The sequence below is a fragment of the Tetrao urogallus genome (genome assembly GCF_951394365.1).
Source record: "Tetrao urogallus genome assembly, chromosome: Z".
Lineage (NCBI taxonomy): Eukaryota > Metazoa > Chordata > Aves > Galliformes > Phasianidae > Tetrao > Tetrao urogallus.
Genome location: NC_136816.1, coordinates 63,264,636 through 63,282,104, shown reverse-complemented (window position 1 = coordinate 63,282,104; position 17,469 = coordinate 63,264,636). Strand labels below are relative to the sequence as shown.

General features: G+C 39.9%; 1 protein-coding gene across 1 annotated transcript in view; it reads left to right on the top strand.

The window, feature by feature from the left end:
* EGFLAM (EGF like, fibronectin type III and laminin G domains) overlaps window positions 1-17,469 on the top strand; it is a gene marked incomplete at both ends in the record, with an annotated part of 54,583 nt that overhangs the window by 25,579 nt on the left and 11,535 nt on the right. Inside the window, 8 exons of the mRNA XM_079548313.1 lie at window positions 270-370; window positions 1,267-1,367; window positions 2,401-2,545; window positions 5,021-5,210; window positions 8,949-9,074; window positions 9,824-10,067; window positions 14,865-14,976; window positions 16,836-16,952. Coding sequence (XP_079404439.1) covers window positions 270-370; window positions 1,267-1,367; window positions 2,401-2,545; window positions 5,021-5,210; window positions 8,949-9,074; window positions 9,824-10,067; window positions 14,865-14,976; window positions 16,836-16,952 — 1,136 coding nt within the window. The remainder of the gene's footprint in view (window positions 1-269; window positions 371-1,266; window positions 1,368-2,400; window positions 2,546-5,020; window positions 5,211-8,948; window positions 9,075-9,823; window positions 10,068-14,864; window positions 14,977-16,835; window positions 16,953-17,469) is intronic.

Here is a 17,469-nt window from a genome sequence, read left to right as displayed (position 1 = left end):
AGTGATTTAAGCTGTTTAGCAGTATTTGGCCTAAAGTATCTTGCTCTTTTCCAAGTTCACCAGCCTTCTTGAGAGTAGAGGAATTGTAACAGGTGGTGGAATGATGAGACAGTAGGTTAACTGATTGTTCACTGCTGCTGACTAATGGCTGTCTCTGGAGGAGCTCTACCTTGCCTTTTCCCCTAATGTTACCTACTGCTAAATATGTGTATAAGTTTTTATGTTGGTAGAAAATTGCTAAATCACGTGCTTCTGTCATTACTTTTCAGATATTACTATTCAGTATCCTCAGTTCTATGGCTACTCATATATTACATTTGAACCACTGAAAAACTCCTATCAGACGTTTCAAATTACCCTTGAATTCAGGGTAAGTTTAAGCAATTCTATGTTCTTTTTGGTGCTTTGGATTTTTCACTTATTCTGATATTCATAGATTCATAGCATCAGAGGATGGTTTAGATTAGAGGACCTTAAGGATCATCGAGCTCCAATCCCGTACTGTGTCCTGTGTGTGGACAGCAGGATACTAACTTTTCTTCAGTGCAGTTCATAATGCAACTGTGTTGAGCTTATATGGTAAGCTCCATCCCTAATGATCGGTCTTCATGTTCAAGGAATGCAAACTACTTGGGTAATCTAGATACAGTGTTTGTGTCCATTAATGTCCAAATTAGGACAGAGCTGATAGGGCTGTCTGAAGAGAAGGCAGCATTTGTAGATGAGCTCTCGTTTACGTCCTGTGCAAGGCAGTCTGGCTACCATCTCAGCCCAGATACAAACCTGTTGTGGAGCGGTAGCGACCTGTTGCCTCGTGTGGTGATCTAACACTTTTCTGGCAGTTTGTCAACTCAAATTGTAGGATGGCTGTGAAAAGCCACGGCTTCTGCTGCTATGCACATATGGATACGGATAAATCTTGCCTGCCCAGGTTATTTGGCTTGAAAAGCATCTGATTCTCTGAGGGTGTGAGGAAGGGTGTGTGTATTCATGTGTGGCAAGTCTCATGTCTCTATACTTAACAGCTGTTGGTAGATCTGATAGTGTCATTCTGTTTATGGAAGAGATATTCTTAAACCATTTAAGCATTAAGACAATGTGTGCTAGGCTCTTCTTAGTCAGGATTCATATGGATCGACCATGTTTTTACAATTTAACTCCTTTTCTGAAGACTACTACGATCCTGATTCACACAAGTACTACGTACAATTATCTGTCATTTTGAGGCTTGGTTATTGATTTTTCATGTTGATGCTGTCATTGCAGGCTGAATCAGAAGATGGTTTGCTACTCTATTGTGGGGAAAATGAACATGGCCGTGGTGATTTTATGTCACTGGCAATCATCCGACGGAGTGTCCAGTTCAGGTAAAAGAATGATTTCCAGTAGGCCCATCTTTACTCTAAATCTGATGTAAAGAGAAGAGGACACTGCTACCTCCTGGGACACTTTAAATGATAAATAACTGTCCTGACTTTCTGTCCTATGCAGTGCACAAAATGGATAGTATTGCTTCACTGTACAGTTCCTACGTATTTGCCTCTATAATCCTTAGTCAGTGTGTGAATATGTGCCCTGTTGAACTAATAGTACTCAGACCTCGGTGTAAAAGTACAGTGATCAGTTGTCTTAGGGGCAGTGCATACTCAGTGTTTTTGCCTTACAGCAAAAGGAATTGCAGATCATATAGTACAGTAAAGGATATTAGGCCAGCAAGGTGTCTGGAGCTTTCATTCCATATTCCTTGTCTGGATGGAAGATGCAGTTTTTTTATATGATGAGGGAGAGAGTTTCTTGCATTGCCACTGATATGAAATGTGAGAAGGAGTCTCTCAAGGGTCTTCTCATTTGGAAGACTGACTCCTTAGAAAGTGGGGAAAACCAAAACGGGGCTTGTTAAAGCTCTATTTCTGTTCACCTTCTGCATTGAACAGCAATCAGAGATAATGTGCTGTGCATGGTCAGCTCCACAGAGACTCTGGTGGAGGTCTCCTTGTCAGTGTGCACTGGAAGACTTGAGTTTTGTACAGAGCCCCGGTGTTATTAATACATTGCTACCTTTTGCCAGGCAACTAGCAAAATTCCCAAGATAAATTACTGTGATGTCAGGAACTCTGGTTGTAATACCATGCATCTTGAAAGAACTTCAGCTGTGAAAAAGCTTTGCAATGCACTTGATATAGCTGCAAACTTCAAAACCTTCTCCATGAGGGATAATACAATTTGAAATCTGGAACAAATCATACTTAGACCTCCTGTCTAATTTTCCTGTTGCCTGTTAATACGTGCTGAGAAACAGAGATGTTCCCAGAAGAGGAGGGAATATTTGGAAGTATAAAAATATTCTGTATTTGCTTCTTGAGAAATTGTCACCCTGCCCTCTCTGTCTACAACTACCAGGTATAACTGCGGCACTGGAGTTGCAGTCATAACAAGCGAAAACAAAATCAAACTGGGGAACTGGCACAGTGTCACACTCTTCAGAGATGGGCTGAATGGCTGGCTCAGGATGGATAATGATGCTCCAGTCACGGGAAAGTCTCAGGTAGGTAATCTTGCAGCTTGACCTAGGGCTCTCTCAATATTGCTATGACTTTTTTTCTTGCCAGTAGAAATCTGATCAGATTTGAAAGGTCCACTTTCCATCATCAGTTTTGGAGCATTTTGTGTGAATCAGGATCAATGCACAAATTACCTTTCTACATGAGTAGTCTAGAATTCATGTAAATAGATATCCCAATGCTAAATCCCGTCCAGGTTATCCTGCCATGCTCCCTCCTTGCCCTGCACCCTACTCCTGCACTTCTTTCATCTTTCATAACAATCTGCTGTGAGAAATTTGCCAGGTTTTGGCAAATTGGTGTTGGCTCTGTTAGTTTCTTTTTCAAGTCTCTGCTTCTCCACTTTCTCAACCAGAACAGATTGCTCATATGTGTGTTTGTGTGTAGTTATATACAATATACATATGGCCACACAAGATTTGTATAGTAGAGTATAAATAAATGTATACTATTAAGCACTATAATGGAGATAGGCATTCTGCCCTGATTAAAAGTAATACCAACAGTCTCACATGAGACTGCTAGGATAAAATATAATGCAGGAAATTGTCTTGTCTTGATTTTCTCATCTCTTACCAAATCAGAAAAGAGAAATAAAATAAAGACACAGAGAAAAAAGAAAAAAGACAATTGCAAATTGGTTTGGATGTCTTTCCTCTACCTTTTAATAAGAACTGTTAGCTTGCCATCCCTGGCACTGAAAAAGGGACTTCTAGTATATTATTGCTTTACACTTCCATGTGCAGGCTCTGAAAGAAAGAAAATATCAAGAACTAGAATGATAGGAAGGGGTGAAGCTTGTCAGCATAAATGCTGTGTGCTTGGGGCCTAATGGCAAGAACTTCTGTTTCACATAGAGTGCTCATCAGCTGAAAATGACAGAGGAGAAGGATTTTAGTGTCGTGTGTCACTATGTGTTACCAGTGCTGCAAGGCAACGTAAAAGGCAAATGTAATTCAGAGTGAATCAGGAGATGTGTCCAATAGAGAGTTATGCTATTGCATAGAATTTTGGTGAGACTGCGTGTGGTTGCCTGTACACAAGACAAGTTGATGGGGAAGAGATGCAAAGGAGGATTGTGGTCCACAGAGTCTATCACCAGAAGAGTTTGATAGTGGACCAACAATTTTCTAACTGCATATACACCAGAAAAATAGTCAATTGCTCCTGCAGCTCTCCACCAGAACTTGCAGCTCCATTGATTCTTCCTCAGCCCTTCCAAGTTAAAATTACCTGGACTGGTGTCAACAAATGGCAGTCATATCTGATCTGTTCTTTGGAGAGGTTTGAAAGTACCCATAAGAGGTGGAACATGACAGACCTGTGCAGGAAAACATCAAAGGCTGTTGGAGCTGGCAATCAGTGGAGGAGAGCTGTGTGCCCACAGCTCTGCAAAATGCCAACCTATGAAACCCTGTGGATAGATGAACTCTCTATAACCACAGGCTCCCCATGAATTATTTCACTGCTGAAATCCAGATCCATTTGATGTATTTCTGCACTGTACTGTGCAGCATATGCTCATGGACTCAATAACCTTGGCTAACTTAGCCTGGCAAAATGTAGCCCCTGGAAACAGGATTTATTGTCATAAATACCATGGAGGCAGAACAAGACTGAAAAGTCCAGAAAGTGTCTGGGCTAGTGATCAGCTCTCAGGACACAGTAGGTAAAATCTAGCCATGAATAAAAGCAGGAATTTTAAATGTTTTATTCTAGAGGTCACAGATGTTTTGAAACAGCTTTTGAGTAGGAAACAAAATAAATATTTTGATCAATTTATGAAATGAATTATGACTCAGTTGCCCACATTATGGAGGGTTTAAATTAATGATCAAAAAGGTTCCATTTAGGCTTTTTTCATTCCTTCCTATGCATTGCAGTAGTGCAAGGAAACTTGTATGTGTAGGTTTCCATAGGTAAGTTGAGATCAAGTAATAAAAGATCAGGAGTAAATTTAGTGCTGGTAAAGTGGGCAGAATCCCCCTGAAGTTTTAGTAGTATCAGATTATGTTTTGTCTTGGTGTTTGCTGTTATCTTTTTTCATTTGATTATTATTCAACTCTCAGCATTTGCTGAGTTCTGTCCAAATGGCAGCACCATATTGATCTGTGTCCCCCAGGGCTGAGTTGAGAAGACAAGCAATGTTGGCAAAAGCAAAGAAAGAAATTGCAGCAAAAGACAGATATCCAGAAAGCTCCGTTAGAATACAGTGATTTTCAAACTTCATATTTTGCTTTAAGTAGCTCATGTTACCGTAATGAATGTAGGTGCAAAAAGTAGCATATTTTAAGTGTTTTTCAGTTATAGGTGGACCAAGGGAATAAGCAACGAAAAGGACGTCAACGAGCAGCCTGTAAATCCACTGGGGCAAATTTTCATTGATTACATACAGTGTAGTTTAAGTTACCCTGTATTTTGTCTGTTCTGCATTATGCTGTGTTATGTTTTCCTTTCAGGGCCAATATAGTAAAATTACCTTCCGGACTCCCTTCTATGTTGGCGGTGCCCCCAGTGTGTATTGGCTGGTCAGAGCTGCAGGCACCAACCGTGGATTTCAGGGCTGTGTTCAGTTTCTCAGCATTAATGGGAAAATGATTGATATGAGACCCTGGCCTTTGGGGAAAGCACTCAGTGGTGCTGATGTAGGTAAGTGTAACAGTGTGCAGTCTTTAATCAGTGCTAAACCACTCACTGTTTTTTGGGTTTTTTTTTAGCCTGAAGGAAAATTGAGCAGTCGTATAGGTTTGAGAGTGGGAAGTTCTGATTCTAGTTTTTTGGCATGATATTTCTCTGTGCTTTTATGCATTGCCGTAGCTGGGTCTGTTGTAGGAGGCTTTTACCAAACTGTCCATGTAAATATCAATCAAATATATCCCAAACCCTTGTAGATGTAGCTGTCCAACACAATGGTAAAGCCTACTCCCACAAGCAAGCAGGAAACTCACTGTTTCTGATATAGTTATTTCTGCAGTAGTGTTTTTGCCAGCAGCTTCTAGGCTACCTTTCCATGTCACTGACTGACACAGTCACCAGCAGAAATCAATAGAATGCATACTGAGTTTGTGCAAAGCACTATGGACACAACAAAATGTGTTTTGCCTACAGGCATAATTTCACTTCTCCAAAGCAACACAACAATCTTTCAGATCCAAGCAGTGCTTTGGCCATTAAAAGGACTTTTCCCATGAAAACCCATTATTGTTGAGGCAAATAGGCTTTCCTGTTTACCATCCATTGTTTTCAGTTCCAGGATCACACTATTAAAAATATATATATATCAATTCTTTCAATAGCTCTGGAGGGTGGTGTATAACATTATTTCCCCTTCACAGAAGAAAAGATGGAGAAGTAGGGAAGTTAATTAACAAGTCCTGTCTTCTATATATATTTAGTAATCCCTACTTCATCCATGTAATGGACAATCAGAAAACAACAAAATCCTTGCTTTAATGGCATCCTAGTCTGATCAGTTTAAGTGGAAGGGTAACCCCCAGGTCAGAAAGCAAGAGATGAAGGCAGGAAATTGATCCCATATTATTGAATGCTCTCTGCCATGCTTCATCCACAAAGTCATCTTTCTTCTCTTCTATAGCTTTGCATTTGGCTTCTCAAGAAGCAAGTAATTAATGAGAAACCTGCCAACAATCACCCTGTATTCTCTAGATAACATGACTGAACTTTTGTGCTACACAGGAGGAGAATAGTGCAGCCTAAGAAATAGATAGTAAAAGAATAAGGCTTTGGAAGCAGACAGTAATTTCATGACAGAGTGAGAATCTATGGAATTTATATAGATAGATGAAAGCCCTGCTGAAATTCTCTAGGTCCTGATCTCTATTGCCTCTTGTGATGCAGCTGGTTTCATTCCCATCTAGGAATGCTTCACGTGCTACTGCATTAACAATCAACATCACTGAAAATAAATGCTTGGATCTGCCATGTGTGACTCAAAACTGAGTGATAGGGCCCTACTTTCCTTACATGGCTGCACACTCTTATTTGATACTGTGCCAGGAGAGATTTGCAAGCAATATATGATACAGTAAGCTTAAAATAAATAAATTTCAAGTGAACTCTACTGAGGTTTAAAGATGGCTTTTGCTAGCCTGCCTTTTGTTTCTTTTTCTTTAGTACAGTGTATAAATCATGAATGCTGTGATTTATGGACCATAGCACTAAGGGCAGGCAGAAGAGAGGCCACCCAGCCCCTGTGAAGGACAAGCCACCAGCACATGATGCTGTGAGAGCAGCCTGGCAGTACATACCGTGACTGCTGCAGCTCAAACTGGCTCTCAAACCAGAGAGCCTACAGCTTGTCTGACCACTGCTGCTGCCTTCTTTCTTTTCTGGTACTTAAAAATTCCACTTCGGTCTTTCTGAAAATAGTACCAGCATTGTTAGTTCTGCAGATAAAGATGAGCATTGCTTGAATTTTCTAGTTATGTCTCAGACTTGATGAATTTCTAGTTGTCCCACATCTTGCCTCAGTTTCCCATCCATAAAACCAATCTGGTACTGCTCATTTCTGTTTCCACTGCAAAAAGTGATGACTACATGAGAGTTCTCTCAGACCAGAGAGCTCTTGTAGCCATTGAGAACTTCATCATAGGCCTGGGGAGAACCTTCAGGAAAGGTGCAGGTCATCATTACAAAACATTCTCTGTTGTGTAATAACATTGAGCATCAGAAAGCGAAATGATGGCTAAATGAGCATCGCACAGCTGGGTGTGGGGCAGCCATTTTGAAAGGTAATCGTCTTGTTGCAACAGGAGGAGAATTTGTTCCCTTCCAGTGTGCTTCAGTTATGCTCCTTGGTTGAATCCCTAGACCCTGTCTAGTGAGGGCTGCATTCAGGCCTCGGTGCAATATGACATGGACCATTTAGGTCCATGTCATATTACCATTGGATAGCATTGTTAGCATTGCCTGAGCACACCTGTGTCATCTCAGGGGTGATATCCCAGAATCACAGAATCACAGAATGGCCAGGGTTGGAAGGGACCTCAAGGATCATGAATCTCCAACACTCCTGCCACGTGCAGGGCCACCGACCTCCACATTTAATACTAGACTAGGCTGCCCAGGGTCCCATCCAATCTGGCCTTGAACACCTCCAGGGACAGGGCATCCACAACCTCTCTGAGCAGCCTGTTCCAGCACCTCACCACCTCTCTATAAGGAACTTCCCCCTGACATCCAACCTAAATCTTCCGTCTCCCAACTTAAAACCATTTCCCCTTGTCCTGCTGTTATCTACCCTTTCAAAGAGTTGATTCCCCTCCTGTCTGTAGACTCCCTTTAGGTACTGTAAGGCTGCAATGAGGTCACCCCGCAGCCTTCTTTGCTCCAGGCTGAACAAGCCTCAGCCTGTTTTCATAGGGGAGGTGCTCCAGCCCCCTGATCATCTTTGTGGCTCTCCTCTGGTCCCTCTTCAACAGCTCCCTGTCTTTTTTGTACTGTGGTCTCCAGACCTGGACACAGTACTGCAGATGGGGCCTCACAGGAGCAGAGTAGAGGGGGACAATCACCTCCCTGTCCCTGCTGGCCACCCCTCTTCTGATGGAGCCCAGGATACCATTTGCTTTCTGAGCTGCAAGGGCACACTGCTGGCTCATGTTAAGCTTTTCATCTGTCAAGACCCCAGGTCCTTCTCTGCAGGGCTGCTCTCAAGCTCTTTCCAGCCTGTACAGATGCCTGGGATTCCTCCAGCCCAAGTGCAAAACCTTGCACTCTGCTGTGTTGAACCTCATCAGGTTCACCCAGGCCCACCTTTTCAGCCTGTTGAGGTCCGTCTGAATGGCATCCCTTCCTTCCACCGTGTCAACCGCACCACTCAGCTTGGTGTCATCAGCAAACTTGCTGAGGGTGCACTCGATTCCATCATCAATGTCATTGATAAAGATGTTAAAGAGCACCGGTCTCAAGACAGACCCCTGGGGGACACTGCTCATTACACCTCCCAGGCTTACAAAGGCACAAACTTACAGTGAACAAAGAAGCACTTACAGTATTTGAAATAAAACAAATCACAGTGTTTCTGAATGATCTATACAGTTTTCAATTAACACTTAAGAGAAAACAAAGATAGGAGTGAGGGTGGAAGAAAAGTATTCTGGGGAATTATTGAAAGACTTGACTGTCATGATTTGCTAATGAGGACTTATTTCTGCTAATTTTAAGGTCTAGTATAAAGCCAGTGCTAAAAGCGAGCTACTTTGGCTGAACTATGTATAGTTTTACAACTGGGGGAAGAATCTGGGATGGAGAGCAAATTGTATTGGTTAGTTGCAATGACCAACAATTAAATAAATCTTTGACAAACTTCTCTGATAAATCATTACTCTGGTGCTGTATTTAAAATCATTACTCTGGTGCTGTATTTAGGTGAGTGCAGCAGTGGAATCTGTGACGAGGCATCCTGCATCAACAGCGGTACCTGCACTGCAAGCAAGGCAGACTCGTACATTTGCCTTTGCCCTCTTGGATTTAAAGGTCACCACTGTGAAGAAGGTGAGAGTGTACTGGATTGCCTGCATTTCTTTTTGTTATTTAGTATTCAGCGTGCTTTTCCAAATAGTGACATCCAAGGATGTTATTAACTGATAGAAGACAAGTACTCACTATTATTTCATCTTATTAAAATCACACGTTGAAATCCTGCCCGACACTCAGTCTGGGGCTACATGCAATCTCTATTTAGTTAGAGATTCTTAAACTTGGCCTCTTATTCAAATTAATTATTTAAATTAACTACTTAAATTAACTACAATTAAACTTCTCAGTCTCACTTTTCAGCTCCACAGTTACACAATCACCCTAAAGAAATCCACAGTTTTGTTTTAACCAGCATCGGTTTTGTATTCTAAATATAAAGGACCAAATATCAATTTTATGTTGAAATTGCAGAGATTAAAATAACTAGTTACCAAATTAGTGTTTGGAATACAGTTTTTCATGATGCCACGCATTGCTTATTACTTTGAAAAACACTGCAGTAAATGTCTACAGAGATGTATTAATCACAGTAAAGCACAAAATTTTCTAATACATATAGCATCCTTGGGAGAAGGAGAGATAAAGGAGTTAAATGATTCTGGCTATGATAAAAAATATTTCTAATTTTGATGACGAAATTCCTGAGTTGTTTCCTTTTGTGTTAGCTTTAAGCACAAAATAAAGGGAACTGATACTGGTTGGTAGGTTAGTTACTCCTTACGTTTGAGCCTCAAGTGACCTACTTGTGTATTCTGGATTTCCAGCACTCACCCTGGCCATACCTCAGTTCAATGAATCCTTAAGATCGTTTGCTAGCACACCCTGGCCCTTGGAACCACAGAACTATCTTTCCTTCATGGAGTTTGAGATGACATTTCGTCCAGATTTAGAGACTGGTGTCCTTTTGTACAGCTATGACACAAACAGCAAAGACTTCCTCTCTATCAATATGGTGGCTGGTTACGTGGAGTTCAGATTTGATTGCGGCTCAGGAACGGCTGTCATCAGGTACAATCTCATTTCTCATATTTCCCTTCCAACAATGCCACAGATCATTCCCAGGAGAGGAGTGAGTTGAAAAGAAGAATATCGTATAATGAAGTATGGAAGCCCATCTGTTTGTACTGCCTGCTTCTTCTAAGAAGGCACAGAAGCACTACCATTGTACTTACAGGGACAACATCTTACTTTGTTTCAAAGACTTCTCACTGTTTCCACATCATGTCACTTTCTTACTGCAGATGTTATTTTTTCTTTCTGTGTGTTATTGCAGAAATTCATTCTTACCTCCATACATTGTGCCACTAGTAATTAGGAGGTTGATAAATGTTTATATATATTTCTAGACACAGAATTGTACTGCAGCAGTCTTGTGATCATCATCCTCCCTGGTCTCCTGCCTGATTGCAGGCAGTAAGTACTGGGATGGAGATGTCACAACAAGATACAACTCCAGGTCCCCTCTTTTGCGTAGTCTTGTTTCTTTGGGGATCTAAGAGTAATACCCAATTTACCTAGCAGTCTTAAAGATTATTGTCTGATTTATATGAGTCACCCAGGCTCCCAGACACCATCTGAGAATGATTAATCTCATCCTAAAATAATGGCGTAGGACAGGAGCAATGAGATGCCTCAAAAAGGGCTTTTCTTTGTGTGTAAATGAGTGCCCAGTCCTTGAATAGTTGTTCCCAGTGTTTGTAGAAAAGGCAGTGAGCTGAACAGAGGCACTCGGTACCTTGGCTGCAGTCCCAGTTTGACCAGACTGACCTAATATATAGAAATAATCTGTGTAAAGCTTATGAAAAACATACACAGTGCCTGCAAGTCTTGTGCATCATGTCTTTTCTGTGGACACTAGGAATTATGGCTGTACTGCAGTTAAGAGAAATATGTTGATTTTCCACTGGATGAAGACTAATACATACAAATTCACTCAGATTATAAACACAAAGATGAAATATCATTAGGACTAGTGCAAAATAATGCACAATACCAACAATTCACAGCTGTGGAGATGTAGTTAGTGTTGTCACATAGGGGAGGATTGTAGAGTAATCGTAGATAGTCCTGTGCAACCAACAGCTAGCTGCTTGGAGGCAAATACAAAAATGCAATTAGAATGCAAAGAGTTTTTAGGAATGAAATAAAGAGCAATGCATCTGCAAAAATTCATGATGCACACTGTCTTGAAAACTTCCTGCAGCTGTAGTCACTTAATTTCAAAAGAAATCAGCAGAATTAGAAGAAGAGGAATAGTGTTGATATCCAGGAAAGGTAAAGTAACAATTTCCACAAGTGGAAGATCATTTCAAAGAGACTGATGGAAGTACAATTAGGATTTTGAAACTGTGAACGGAACATGGAGATGAACAAAAAATGATTATTCTGCATTTTTTTATTTGTGCGGGAATTGTGCAGGAGACTGCAAAACAAATAGTAACAAGCATAGAAGACTTTTTTTTCCCAGACAGCACATAAATAAGTTGTGGAAACTAATTGTCACTGCATGTTTCAGATGCCAAAACTATAAATAGGTTCAGAAAAAAACTTAGACAAATCCAAAGAAAGATCCATTGAGGGAGATCAAACACAATTGTACGGATGCAGCCTTCAACTCAGGAAATTGCTAAATAACATGTTGCCAGAAGCTTGGAGGATACATCAAGGAAAGTATCATTCCAAACTTGCCCTGTTCTTTTATCTGACCAAACTGTCAGAAATATCTTATGTGAAAGACCTTTGCTCGAACTCGAAGTGACTCTTACAATAGCCTTCAATTTCTTTCTGATTACATCTAATTCCTCCTACTGGTAACCACAGTACTTTAAAGTAGATATCATTTTCCCACCAAAGAATACTGTAGTGCTGCAGAACATCTTGGATTAAAGTTCAGCCAAGAGGTATGGGGCTTGTAAAATGTGCTGAGAGCCACAAGCTTGTGCCTAAGGTTGGAAACTGCCCCTTTCTATTGGAAAGCACAAGAGAGAGCAGCACACCAATTAACACTGAGTTGAGTGAAGTAGGAATGAGTCTGGTGTGATTGATGAGTAATGGGGGGAGATTTTTGAGGCTGCCAAGATGAGTGGAAGGTTGCCAGAATTGTTCCACACATTAGAAAAGCTGTTAAACAATAACTTAGATACATTTATTTTCAGTGCATGTTGTGTCAATTGCATGGTCAGGCACTTAGACGAGGAAAGGACAAGTTTGAGGTTGACTGTGCATCATCAGTTTAACAAGTTTATGTTTAAGGAGGCATAGCACTGGTGCATAGAGCAATCCTTTTCAGCCTTTAGATGTGAATCAAAACCCATGAACCCTGGTTCCTCTTACATTCAACTGATTACCTTCTTTACATGGCATTAACTTCATTTCTGGAGCTGTAACTTCTTGCTCCCTCCCTTCCTGTGCCCAAGCACACAAGCTTCAGGTGGGGTAGTTAATTTTCAGCTCAGGCACTGACTACTTAACTCCAGGTGTCGTAGTGAACTTGCCCTGTCTGATGCACATCAGGTTGCTGTTATCTTGGTATAATTAACCTGTCTTCTGCTGCCTACTCCAGTCATATCTTCATGGAACATACCAGTGCTCAGCCCTGTCTCCATTTTACATCCTCTTGTAACATGGGCAGCTTGCACCTTGCCATCAGTTATGTCAGTTCTTAAATGAAATATGCATGCCTGTTTATGCAGTACCAGCTTAAAAGTCTGCTTTAGTCTTCATCGTAATAATTCTCACCTATCTTTTGTCCTACCTTTTATGGGGATACAGTTCTGGTCATTCTATCTCTTCCACATGACCAAGCTGTTAAATATTAGAATATGACTGGAACACAACTACAATGTATTTGTAATGAAGGATATGGAAAACAAAAGGTATTTCAGTGAGTCAGAAGCAGCAGTCAGGATTTTGCCACAGATGAGCCAAGCTGGAAGAAGCATAGTGTGCATAAGGTGCTCAGGAAGAAGAAGGGCTGCTGAGTGAAGGCAAAACCAAAGCCAGGCAAAACCAGGATGTAAAAATTTGCTGTATCTCATGGCCACATGTTGCAGGATGAATAATTTTATTGTATGGAGTATTTTCTAAGGTCCAGTTTGTCCTGGAAAAAGTAATCATTAGCCCATCGGCACACAAAGAATCAGGAGTTCCAGTACTGGAAAGAAGCACTACCATATTCGCAGCTTTCAAAAACCCCATGAATCCAAGAAATATGAGGGAGCTCCAGAAATGATGCCTCCTATTTTATAATGTTGGTCCAGAGCCGGATCTTGGTGGTATGACAATAGAGACTGAACCTTCAAAACAATGTCCTGTTCCATGTTGCTGTGTGACAGATGGCAGCAGAGGGGCAGTCTGACAAAATGGCATCTGACATGGGAGCATGTATGAAGCAAAGGTGTGTCACTGAATGGCATACATTGATGCTTGCTGTATATTTCTGGGGACCAAACAGTGGGTTCGAGTACAGTGAGGTGATGCACAGTGCATTTGAGCAGTGGTGACAGTGAGGAGATGAAATATATGTAGTGGCACTTATTAGGCATCCAAACCCATTGATTTCTTAATAAATATTTATATACTAAGGTGATGAAATTCTGTTACCTATTAATTTACCCCAAGTAATTAAACAATAAATGCTACCACACACAAAAAAGAGGAAAAGGCAAATAGCATTGCTCAGTGATATGTGTTTTTTCGGGTTCTCTGAAACAACTGTCAAAGTAATTATTGTTAATATCTTCCAAATAAAGACAGATACAGACTTTGAAGAAATTTGAAGGACCGATGTAAATGCAATAAAAATATTTCAAATTATACGGAAATAAAAAAGGAAAGGAGCTCGTATTTGCACATTTTGAAATTGATACATCTTTTTTTTTAAATCAGCATTTAAATCAATCTGAAAATTTCATATTTATTTATACTTTCTCATAAAGAAAAAGCTAATAAGTGCTGAAGTATCCCAAATAAAACCATTTCTGATTTTTTCAGCTTGACTGGTGTATGAAACACAGGCTTTATCACTCCTGGGGGAATGGCTGCAAATTATCATTTAGACATAAAATGTTTTAACTTTTATACTAATTGGCAAGTTCTGTAGAACTTCTGAAGGGGAAAACATTTTTGACCATTAAGTACTCTGCTATTCAAATTAGAATTGAACCAATCGATATTCTAAGAACAGTTTTCAAAGACTTGCTTTGAGACTGGAGAATGCTTTACACAACTGGGGATTATTGTTCCTGTCCAGGATTTCATCACATCATTAGGATCATATTTTAGTTACTTCCCCTTAATGTGCAGGCTTCTTGTGTGTGTGTGTGGATGTCACTGGAACAAGATGCATAAATAGAGCTGATAAGCCAGTACAAAGCACTTCTGTTTTAAAAGAGAAGGGAGGATGGGGGGCTAAATGAACATTAAATGGGAAATTTTATCTCCAGGCTTATGTCATCATGAAATAAGAATGTGCAACTGAGCCAAAAAATTTCCTTTACACTTTACAAATGATTGAGCATAAGAAGTAATTCGGAGCTGGATGAAGTGAATTCTGATTATTTAGATGTTTCTTTTATAAACAAGAGTAAAGAGATAGTTGTTTGTGGTAGGAACACAATCTTATTTTCTTTAGTGATAAGCCTCAGGCATTATGTTTCTTCCTTGTAGCTAAACGGAAGCTTAATGGATTATTATTTTTTTAAGAAAATAATCCAAAGGAAAATTGACTTTTAGCATGGCAGTTATTTGAAAATATTAGAAGGACAAAAATATAAGACACTTAAATCTTTCTTCCTTTTAAAATAGGAGTGAAGAACCTGTCAGTCTGGGTCAATGGCATGAGCTGCGAGTGTCTCGCACTGCGAAGAATGGTATCCTACAAGTGGACAAACAAAAGCCAGTAGAAGGCATGGCAGAGGTGAGCATATGATCTAAGTTCTCATTAATATGTATGTGAGTATATATATGAATACAGCTGTTAGTTTGTAGAATAATCACATCATAAGCCAACAGGCTGCTGTCAAAGCTCTTACAAGCTGACAAAAGTACACTTCAGGGACACATTTCCTTATGTAACATTGTCTTCCCTGTAAGTACAAGAATTCTATAAAGGCAGATGAAACCATGGCCTTGCCTGCTCACACTGTGCAGCTGGACTCACATTTCTGCGAGTTCATTCAAGTTGTTTAGGTTCTTTTCCTGGCACTTAATTGTTCTAGCTGAGTCAGTTGAACCATGAAACTGTACACCATGAGATGCAGTATCTTGAGAAAAGTGAAATGAAAAATCTGTGCACAAAGTCCTGTTTTTATCTCTCTGAATATTGTGTTGGATAGGTAAGTCAAAAGAAAATTGTTTCTTTGTCTTATCCTTGCAAAAGCAACTTTTATGGCAGAGTAAGGCCAGCTCCACTCACAGGGGTTCATGTTTTATTCTTTTATCACGGAGAGGTCATAGTGAGTTTTAATAAGGTGAAATCGTGCTTGCAAAAAGCCAAGCAGGGTATTTCCCTTGAATGTACATACAGAGGTACTTCTTTATTCCAACTACCTGAGACTAGAGCTGCCTTTTACTATAACATGTCTTTTATAGTTTCCAAATGAAAATCGGGCCATAAAACCTCATTCTAAATTCTATTAGCAGAAGAATCTACTTCTTTCTTTCTTTCTTTCTTTCTTTCTTTCTTTCTTTCTTTCTTTCTTTCTTTCTTTCTTTCTTCTTTCTTTCTTTCTTTCTTTCTTTCTTTCTTTCTTTCTTTCTTTCTTTCTTTCTTTCTTTCTTTCTTTCTTTCTTTCTTTCTTTCTTTCTTCTTTTCTTCTTTCTTTCTTTCTTTCTTTCTTTCTTTCTTTCTTTCTTTCTTTCTTTCTTTCTTTCTTTCTTTCTTTCTTTCTTTCTTTCTTTCTTTCTTTCTTTCTTTCTTTCTTTCTTTCTTTCTTTCTTTCTTTCTTTCTTTCTTTCTTTCTTTCTTTCTTTCTTTCTTTTTTAATTCAAATGAGGAAACCATTTAAAGGAAAGAGTTTTCTTGAAATGTGTAAATCAGTTGAAATTCCAGTGTCTCTTAAGAAGCAGCTTGAGTAGGAAAATGTTCAAGCACAGTTGAGATTCCTCTACAACGTGGGTCAAGATGAACACTCATTTTTTCTGTAAGTGCTGCAGTGCAACTGCTGAAGGAAGTTGTCTGGGAGCTGCATTTGCATATGCATATGGCATTGCATAGTTGTCCTGTCCTTACCCGGTAAATGATTCACACTAAGAAACTGATAGTCCATCAGGTATCCTAGCAAATACTTTTAGCAACTAATTCAAACCCAACTTTTCTTCCATTTTGCTATGGATTTACTTCCAACGTTGTTGGAAACGTTGATTGAGTCTCTGTTGCACAGACCTTGCCTTGGTTTTAGCTTCACAAGCCTCATTTGGGTTCTGTGTACCTCAACACATTGCGGATAGCTACATGTGCAGTCAGCAGTCAGAGTGTGAGCTGAATAAGTAAGTAAGGAGAAAAGAAATTTGGTATTGCTTCAAAGCTCTCTCTTGATTCTTCCTACAGTTTTCTCATTTTGAAATGTGGGAGGTTTTTCAGCTGGCTCAATGAGGATAAAGTTGGGCATTAAGGAGTGTTCTGTAGTAGCTTTCTTGACGGAATTGCATGAAGATATGATGTTAACAGAAGTAATGTGGCATTAAATAAGCTGTAACATCTAATGTAAGCCAAACCAAATAAACAAGCATTGCTCCAGCTACTCCGATAAAATGCTACTCCTGTGTTTCTTGCAGGGCGCTTTCACACAGATTAAGTGCAGCTCTGAGATATTTCTTGGTGGAGTCCCCAGTTACGATACAGTGAAGAAGAACTCTGGGATCCTTAGACCCTTCACTGGGAGCATTCAAAAGGTATGTGCCAGAGTAACATGCTAAAGTCATTTATTTCCATTTTCCCATATATCGCACCCAGTGGACTCTTCATGTGTAAACTAGACCATATAGCACTGACAGTATCCAAAATCACCTCTGGAGTGCAACGTGAAATGATTAAACACATATTTCACAATGGAAATTCTTTCTAACTTGAACAGCTGGTAAGTGTGTCCTAATTAGTTTCTGCACTAAAGAGAGAGCAAAAGCCATGCAGGAGCAAGTGAAGATAGATGCATAATCCATTTTCTAGATTAGAGTCCTGGAAGTGTTCTTTAACATTACGTACATATATAAATAAATAGAAGGAAGATCCTCAGGTACTTCAAGGACTGCACACTGAGATGCTAAATACATGATAGAACCAGTACAACAATGAGCAAATAGATGCAAATTTAAGTGGCTTCCAGATCAGCTAGAATAATGTTGTACCACACAACAGTTGCTCTCCCCTCTTCTTTCCCTTCGTATGCTTTTATTTGGGGTGTATGAATCA